The sequence below is a fragment of the Pistacia vera genome, unplaced genomic scaffold, assembly GCF_008641045.1.
Source record: "Pistacia vera cultivar Batoury unplaced genomic scaffold, PisVer_v2 Contig918, whole genome shotgun sequence".
In the NCBI taxonomy this organism is placed as follows: Eukaryota; Viridiplantae; Streptophyta; class Magnoliopsida; order Sapindales; family Anacardiaceae; genus Pistacia; species Pistacia vera.
Window position 1 is genome coordinate 411,049 of NW_022196799.1, and position 10,074 is coordinate 421,122.

Sequence of the window (10,074 nt, forward strand, 5' to 3'; positions counted from 1 at the left end):
TAAACCCTGTTGGCTAAGAATGCTCATACCCTTTTCACTCATATGTCCTAGCCTTAAATGCCACTTATCAGTAGTATTAAGATTTGTGGAGACCAGGGCACTATTCCCTTTCTCAGGATGATAACTGCCACACAAAAGGTACAACCCATTCTTCTTCAGCCCCCTCAACACAATATGGTTATTCTTAAACACATTTATACGACCCCTTTTAGCCTTATAGCTACAGCCTGATTCATCTAGTGTACCTAGGGATATTAGGCTTCTCTTTAGTTCAGGGATGTATCTAACATTTGATAACACAATAAGTTTTCCATCATCCAACCTTATGGTTATATTACCTAATCCTATCACTCTGCAAGTGTTGTTATTACTTATTACCCATATAGACAGTTTCATATTCACCACCCCTAAAGTCCTGGAACCAATCTCTATTAGGACTCATGTGGAAATAGCATCCTGAGTCTAACACCCAGTCATGTGTTTGATCTATCCTAGACACAGTGAGAACTTCTGGATCAATAACATTATTATCAGCATAGGCCACATTACTCTCAGTGTTCATGGATTTTTGTTTTCTAATCCAATCATAACAATTCTTTTTTAAATGACCAGGCTTATTACAGTGAAAACATTTTCTAGTCTCCCCTTTCTTGTTAAACCCTTTTCCTTTCTTTTTAGTCTTAGACCATGTGTTTCTTTGCATGCCATTAGAGGAACTTCCTAAATCAGTTTTACCCTTTACAAACAGGTTATTCCCACTTCTTTTCAGAACCTTCAACTCTAACTCCCTAGCCTTTAGTCCTGATACTATAAGATCTACACTAGGGACAAAACCAGAGTACTGTAAAGTATTCTTGACTACTTGGTAGTCTTCTGTCAGTGAGTTTAGCAGGATCATTGCCAAACTCGTGTCTCCTAATTCTTGGTCAGTGCCCTTTAGGATTATAGTCATTTTCAAGAATTCATCAATATTATCTTCTATTGACTTACTACTGTCCATTCTATATGAAAATAGTGCACCCTTTAAGAAAGCAAGATTTGTGCAGTTTGTAAGGCATACAGAGTTTCGAGTTTACCCCAGAGTGCGATTGGAGCCTCCAATCCGTCCACTTTTCTCAGCACGTTGTTTGCTAAGTTCATCACGATCAAATTGTATGACTCCTCGTCTATTTCTGCCTTTCTCTTTAACTTATCCGCTGGCCACTTTTCTTCATCCTTTTCGAGTGCAATCCCTACTTTATTATGTGAAAGTAGGGCCTTCATCTTCTTCTTCCAAGAATTGAAGTCTATTTTTCCATCGTACTACAAGATCTCCATGCGGGTTGAACTCATGGTGCTCATAATCAGAAATCGGTTTTGATTCTTGATTATTACTGGTTTGATGATAACCTATAGTCTCCTAAGAACCCTAGAACTCGAAATTTTAGAAAACCCCCAATTTCGATGAAACCCTAGAATTCTAATTTTTCAGATTTGGATCACGAATTCACTCTAGGCTCTAAGGTATAAGGCTCTGATACCACTGTTGTAATAACACTCTCACAAACCAAAATTATAAACTATAAAACAAGCATCCACAAAAGACCAAAACACCACAATTTTACCGTGGTTCACCTTTCCAAGAATGGGAAGGCTACGTCCACGTGGAGCTCCTAAAATAGACGAAGCTCACTGTACTAATTGATGAAACAGTTTACAGATTACAGACACAAGACCAAACAATCAAAGAAAAAAACCCGAAATCACCCTATCTGGTAACAAGCAACCTAGGAAATTAACACTCAGATTCCCAGCCCTAAGAGAGACAATACCCCTCTATTAGAATGATAAACCTAATCACTCAACAAGTTACACAGAATCAAGATTTCAGAACAGAAAGATGAACCCTAGCAGAGCAAAACCTAATACACAGTATCAATCGAAGAAACCCTATTGAAAACTGAAGAAACATTTGCTTATATATCGTTAACCAGGATGGACTGAACTCTGACGTTGGATCTCATGAAGATTGATGGTCCAGATGTTTAAGTAAGACGGCATCGTTTCAGTCTTCACATTTACAAAATGTATAAACTATAAGTATCTGTCTCCTTTGGGTAAGTTGTCCTCCCTTGAAATTCTTCAAATTTGGGGATTGAAGAGTGTGAAAATGGTAGGTAATGAGTTTTTGGGAATAGAGAGTGATGTCACATCATCATCTACATCAATTATTGCGTTTCCCAAATTAAAATATCTTGAGTTTGAGGATATGATAGAATGGGTAGAGTGGAACTATCAGATTACAGAGACAAGAGATAAATATATTAGAGTCATGCCATCTCTTCAGACCTTGGAACTTTATACCTGCAGCAAATTAAAGTCTCTACCAAACTACCTCAATTAGATGACAACGTTGAAGAAGGAAATAATGTCTTGTACTCTTCTCGAAGGACAAAGAACCAATAGTTGATCAATTATCAATTTCAACATTGATTTTCCTTAAACCACGAGTAATTTCATCTCTTTTCCGTTTTAATTAGTTTTTTAATCACATTCTTTATTTTTATTTTTATGGGAATAACCCACATCTTTTCATAGTTAATACCCTAATTATCAATCACCATTTTCGTACTCTTAATTATCTTCCTAAATCTAATTTAAGGATCCCTCTGCATTAATTTATGTATTTCTGTAACCGTAACAAACTCATTTTGTCTACTGAAACTAATAGGATTTGAACCAATGCCGGGTCTCTATTGAAGTGAAGAACATAAATACAGCATCTCTACTAGAATCAGAAATGGGTGTTCATTTTAAGTTATCTCATGCTAAAGTTTTGTTTTCTTTTCTTTTCAAGCAGCAGCAACCAAACAATCATGCACTAAAGATCTTCTGATAGAAATGTTGGATATCAATCACCATTGCGTTGTGAACACTGAAAGGCTCCATCAACTCGCCCTGGTTTTTCCCTTGCAATTGTTATCTAATGCTGTTGGATGTGAAGTGGACTACGTAATGTGGCCACAAGGAATCTTATATAATCTAGTATGTATAAGATTATAGAGGGGAGAAGAAGATATTATAGTTATGCCACATCTTCATCAGATACTGTGCTAGATGTTCATTGCCTTGAAGGAACTGAACTGATTCTGGAGCTTTACTTTTTCTCAGGTTCAAAGCATAATATTGTTAATGAAGAAAAGAATCTCGCATACATAATCTAATTAATTCAATATCTTTTTCTAGATGCAGAACTTAGTGACGTCTTGCTGTTGATTGAACCCTGACTCTTCCACCAACTGGCACGAAGATAATACACTAGATGCTTAAGGGCATGTAGCAATGTTTTGTTTCAAGAACATGTCTTTTTCAGGTTTTAGATTACNCTACGGTTCAAAGGAGGCTTTTCGAATCCAGGTTGATCTTCAAGCGTAAGTGTATCCATATCATTAGTATCTGTATCCATATCATCTTTCGTGATAGTTGAAACAAAAAAACCCTAGCCCATCTTTTCCCAATTGAATACGTGGAACTTTCTCTCTACAGTGATCTACTCTCAAGAATCCACATTCAAGATATGTTCCATTGGAGAACGGGAATCGCAGACTGCTAAGGTCTCCACAATGGAAAGAATGACATTTTGGCCTGAAGCCCTTTTCTTCTCAAGCCAAAGAAACAAGTAAAAGATGAGTGATAAAGAAGAACACAAGATAAGAGACAATAGACATTCTAAAAGCTCAACTCTAATTGGCAATAGATTTAACACTTGTGTTGAGTTCTTTAATTCTATCATTTTGATGCTGCATTTTCCAGTACGTTCAGTTTTTTAACCTCTAGACCATGCAATTGACTTGGAATTTTGTTTGTGAAGACTTGAACAAACCGAAAGTTGGAAAACGTTTGGACTGAAAATATAAAAGAAAATTATCAAAACCACCCTTTTAGTTTCAGCTAGAGGCAACAAAATAATACTATTTACAAAACTATCATAAACCACCGCTGGCCCTAACTTCCATCCATCACAGTTAGTGACAAAGGGGACGATTTGAAATTTGACCATAAATTCCCTTGTACAATCTTTTTATAACATAAATTCTTATGAAACTGCATTTTACCCCTTAAAAAATCATTTTTTAATTTAACTTTTAAAATATCATATATTCTTAATTTTTTAATTATTTTTTGTATCATATATTATTTATCTTTCATTTTTTATTTACTTTACTAAACCGCTATCAACCACTAATTTTTATTTAAAAATTCTAATGCTNGAGGTTGGAGATTGTGGTGGCTAGGGTTTCAAAAATTGAAAGGAAATTGTGGAAGAATTTTAGGGTTTCTGATTTAGAATAAACTGAAATTGATTTGGGATGTGGGTTTTACCGTTTTAGCGCAAATGGGAAATTTGAAATTTAGGAGTTTGCAAATTTTTTTTTTTTTTGAAAAACGTAGGGGTAAGTGACGTGGCAGATGAGGTGGCACTGCCATGTCATCTGCCACGTCATGATGTAAGAGAATGAAGTAAAAATATGGTGTAACCCTAGCATTACTGTAGCTATAAACATCCGACTTGTGAGAGACTTCTCCAAAGTTTCTACTAACTACTTCTGGAACAATATAACCAATAGTTCCTCGTGTACCTGTCAATGATATGATACTCTCTTTCTTCAAGCAAATTTTTGCAAGACCAAAATCAGAGATCTTTGGACAAAATTCTTCATCTAGGAGAATATTATGGGGTTTTATGTCAAAGTGCAAAATTCTTGTGCTACAACCACGACGTAAGTACTCTAATCCTTGAGCTATGCCCACTGCAATTTGGTACAAGTTTTCCCATGTCAGCTTTTGATTCGTTTCCATACTTTTTTCATATATGAACTTCTCCAGAGAACCATTAGGCATAAACTCATAAACAAGAGCTCTTTTACTGCCCTCAAAACAAAAGCCTAAAAGAGCAACTATGTTTACATGAGAAGTCCTACTAATACTAGCCACCTCATTGATAAATTCTTCACCATTACCTTTGGCTTCTTTTAAGACCTTCACTGCAACATTACGCCCATCAAGTAGTTTACCTTTGTAAACACCTCCGTACCCTCCTTCGCCTAGTTTGTCTCTAAATGAGTTAGTCATTTTCTTGATTTCTTAATAATTATATCTTTGAGGAGCCAATGACCCATTATTCCTAAAAAACACCTCAATGTTCTGATAATTGCTAGCTTTCTTTTTCCAGAAGATAATGTAGTTATCTGGTGATCTTTTCATGAAGCAAAAGGCTAGAATTATGAATATGCCAATTCCAATGGCGGCTAGCATGCCTGTAATAAAAGATTCTTATAAGAATGGTTTCAAGGATAATTATTGCCACCGAACGTAGCTAGACTTGAGCAACCTTAAAAAGATAATCTGGCTCAAATATCAGCTTACTGTATGTTATGAGCACTAAACAGTTATAAATGAATATTGTCTTATGTTAATTTACCTCTTCCTATAATGGAAATTCTCATAATTTATAATATTTCATTGCTAAATTAAGCTAAAAGAAGCATAACACTTAATAATTTTAAAATGCATATACAGATGACGGAATGTGGCTTTTTTTTTTTTTTTTCTTTAAAGAGAAACATAAAATGGCAAAAACATTGTGCCAGCAGATACTCAATGAAATTTTTGTGCCTATGGTTCCTTAGTTGCAACGATTTACAAACATCACCGATTCACTCGAGTTGTTTTATTCTATCCTTTGGGTTGCTGTATTTTTCCTGTAATTTCAGTTGTTTATCCTCTAAAAAAAGCAGTTGACCTGGAAGTAGACGACGAAGACTTGTAAAGACATAAGAAAGTTTGAGACAGTTTCTAAATCATAAATGTCCAGTGATGGGAAAACATTTGGACCGGTCTGCCCATGACTGAAAATATAAGAAAAAAGATGATATCTATCATATCTTATTCACCGACAACTCTTATGTTACATGTTTAATATTAATTAGACATACTTCTAAAGATTATAACAAAGTTTAAAAAATAATTGTGTAACTTAGACATGAAGTTGCCGCCATTTAATTAACTCACTTAACTTCTGTTCCATTGTAGAAGGGGAATGGCAGATGGCCAAGGTCTCCACAATGGATAGGATGACATTTTGGCCCGGAGCCCTTTTCTTCTCGAGCTAACGAAACAAGTAACAGATGAGAGATAAAGAAGAACACAAGATAAGAGACACAAGACATTCTAAAAACTCAACTCTAATTGGCAACAGATTTAAAAAACATCATAACTCTTTGAAAAACTCGTGTTGAGTTTTTTAATTCAATCATTTCTGATGCTGCATTTTCCCTGTGGTTTCAAATTTCTTACCTCCAGACCACGCAGTTGACTTGGAGTTCTGTTTGTGAAGACTTGAACAAACCGAAAGTTGGAAAACGTTTGGACTGAAATGATAAAAGGAAATTACAAAACCATCCTTATATAATCAGTTTTTAATTTTAACTTTTAAAATATCATATATTATTAATTTTTAAATTTTTTTTTTTTGTATTATAAATTTTTTATCTTTTATCTTTCATTTTTTATTATTTTACTTTACAAAACTGCTATCAACCACTACTTTTTATTTAAAAATTCTAATACTTTAATTTGATATAAAATCTCATTTTTAGGTCTTACTCTACTTAAAATTTATTATTGATAACATAAAATTTACCAGAACAAAATAAATTTTGTGGAATTCAAGCTTTTTTAATATAAACTTTTGAATATGGTTTTTTTTTTTTAATTTATATTATGGTTTTTTTTTTTTAATTTATATTATGGTACGTTTTTTTTTAATATTATTCTATATCTGTTTTGTATTGAGTAAAAATAATGGGAAATATTGTAAAAATGAGGTGAGAGTGGTTGGGAATTATTCTTTATGCTTTTTTTTTTTTTTTGGTATAATTTTTATGGAATGTTTTCTATAATTTGTAATTTTCTATTATTATGATATCAAATGAATTGTTATGTATTTTTAAATAAAATATTTTAGTGAGAGGTTAAATATTATGGGTTTGAAGTGTATGGTTTTAATTTGTATATCAAATTCTGTGCTAGATAACTTATCTCCCTAATATATGTTTAAATACAAGTTCTTGAAATTATTATCCATCACAAGTGAACGAAAATCTCAGGGCTGGGTAGTTTTTGATGATTTTATACATAGTGTGGCTGAAAATATAAGGGTAGTTTTTGATAATTGCCCTAATATTAATTAAGTGCAATTTAAATGATTATAACAAAGAGATGGTTGTTTAACGTAGACATCAAATTACAAGATGAGAGATGAAGAAGAACACAATATAAGAGACACCAGACATTCTAAATACTGAACTCTAATTGGCAACCGAGTTAACAAACATCAGAATTCTTTGAAAAACCTCTAGACCACGCAGTTGACTTGGAAACTTTTGGATGGTGAAGACCTGTGCAAACCGAAAGTTGGGACAGTTTATAAATCATGAATGTCGAGTGATGGGAAAACCTAATAAATAGATCTTCTCTTAATTCTTAAGATACATGCTTCATATTTAATTAAGTGCAATTTAAAAAAAAGTTGTTTCACTTAGACATCAAATTGCTGCCATTTTAACTAACTTCTGGACAATTATTGACTGACTTAAGATCGGTTATTCATTGGCTTGTATGTTTGGAGCAAGTGATAAGAAGGTGGAATGGATTTCACTTCATGCCAAAAACATCTTTTCAAGTGTCACTTTATAAAAGAAAAGTTTTCCCCAGCTGGATGGAAAGGAACAGGCTTTAACTTTTCAAAGTTTAGTGTGAACACTAGAATTCAAGTTCAGAGCCTTAAAGTTACATTGAGAGCGTAAACTAGTTTACAAACTTTGAGACTTCTCTTCTAAGTATGCACCATTTGGGTGAATACACACTTTTATGAAACCTAAAAGTAAATTTGTGAATGCAAAACACTTACCTGAAAGCCAAAACCCTTAGAAGAAAATTACAAACAGATGATAATTGAAACATAATTTCATCAGCCACTAGATGTAGTGTCACCACTCACCACTAGCCCATTTTGCTGTAACAGATGTAGGTGACAACCTAATATTCTTCAGCAAGGAAGCCTAATCACAATGTGTAGCTGAAGCTGTTGGCGGCATACTCTTCAAATCATCGTCATTGTTTAGATTCTTTGGCTTCCACTCTCCCCTGTCAATTCTCCTCAGCTTCTCCAATATCACTTCCATGGAAGGTCTAATTTCCTTTTTCTGCTGCAAACATAGAAATGCCAGCTCAACAATTGAAGTTATCATTCTTTTAACTTAATTTGATATAAAATCTCATTTTTAGGTCTTACTCTACTTAGAATTTATTATGGATAACATAAAATTTACCAGAACAAAATAAATTTGAGGAATTCAAGTTTTTTAATATAAACTTTCGAATATGATATTTTTTAAATTTATGTTATGGGTTTTTTTTTTAAAAAAAAAATTATTCTATATTTGTGCTGTATTGAATCAAAATAATGAGAAATATTGTAAAAATTAGGTGAGAGTGGTTGGGAATTATTCTTTATGCTTTATTTTTTTTTTTGGGTATAAGTTTTATGGAGTGTTTTCTACAATTTTTAATTTTCTATTATTATTATAGCAAATAAATTGTCATATATTTTTAAATAAAATATTTTAATGAGAGTTTAAAAATTACGGGTTTAACGTGAAGTATATTTTTATTTTGGATATCAAATTCTATGTTAGATAACTTATCTCCCTAATATTTGTTAAAATACAAGTTTTTGAAATTATTATCCTTCATCAAGTGAACCAAACATGCCCTAACATAAAAGGTTAAATTGTTTATTAGCCGTTACTACATTATAGTAGATTTAAAACATGATAACAATTATATTTATAAATTTTTTATTAGAATTTGATTTGTAATGAATAAGCAATCTAAAATTGATCTAAAAATCTTTATTTAAAAAATAAATAAATTTCAATTATCTTACACTATTACAGTATCAATCACTTTATGAAAAGTAAAAAGTTAAATAAACAAGAATATTTTTCAATAAAATAGTGTTATTTAAGCCCCAATGAAGCTCTTTATAAACTCCATCTATCAATTTTTTTATAATTAAATTTAAAAGTATGTTATCAATTGAAATTATTAAAATATCCCCACCATCTAGATTAAATACAATTATTATTCAATAACCAATATTTCAAACAGATGATTTTAATTCAAGATTGCGAATTCCAGCAAAAGTATTTAATTTATAATTGGCATTGATAGATGATGATTTGTATAAAAAAAATTCTCGTATTCTACCTTTTTCCTTCAGTCCATCATCACTCCGGCAATTAGTAATTTAGGGTTGAGAGTATTTGATTAATACTCTGATTTAGTCTATTCTAATATCCAAATATAGAAGGCATTATTTTTAAGAAGGAATGATACAAGGATTAAGTAGAAGGGTATTTTTGTAATAAAATATAAAATATTTAGAAGTTAATTCTTTTAATTGATTTTATTTAATAATGGGGTTTAAATAAAACCACTCTTTTGCCCCCCACTATTTTCCTCTTTAGCCCCATCTTTAATTTTAGGTGAGGTTATAATTGTAATAAAATAATTTATTCTTCTTCCTCCATTTTATTCACTTCAAAGCTTTATATTTACCGTCCTCAAAAATTAAAAGTAAATTAAATAAATTATGATTAACAATAAAACACTATTTCTTCAATGGAAATTTGTGATACCAGATGTTTTTTTTAATGGGTATGAAATCATATTTTTCTTCTATCAAGATGGGATTTTAAAGTGATTACTTGATTGTAAGAGCTTTTAAATTGTGATTTCTTAAACAAATTAATCCATATTTGTATGATAATGAATTTATGATACCGAGTGTTTTGTTTTAATGGGTATGAAACTCGATTTTTCTTTAGTCAGTGTAGGATTTAGAATTAATTACTTGGTTGTAAGAGCGTTGAGATTGTGATTTAGTAAACCGATTAATCCGTATTTGTCTCCATAACCAACCAAATTTATAATAATTTTGCAAGATACATGGCCTTATATATATATATA

General features: G+C 31.9%; 1 protein-coding gene across 1 annotated transcript; it reads right to left on the reverse strand.

Annotated features, from left to right (window-relative positions):
- Window positions 1–1,023: 1,023 nt before the first annotated feature.
- LOC116120020 (PR5-like receptor kinase) lies at window positions 1,024–5,112 on the reverse strand. Its single transcript, XM_031405952.1, has 2 exons — window positions 4,519–5,112; window positions 1,024–1,302 (listed from the first exon to the last, which is right to left on the reverse strand). Exons 1-2 carry the CDS (start codon window positions 5,110–5,112, stop codon window positions 1,024–1,026), a joined length of 873 nt encoding a protein of 290 aa, XP_031261812.1.
- Between the last annotated feature and the right edge of the window lie 4,962 nt (window positions 5,113–10,074).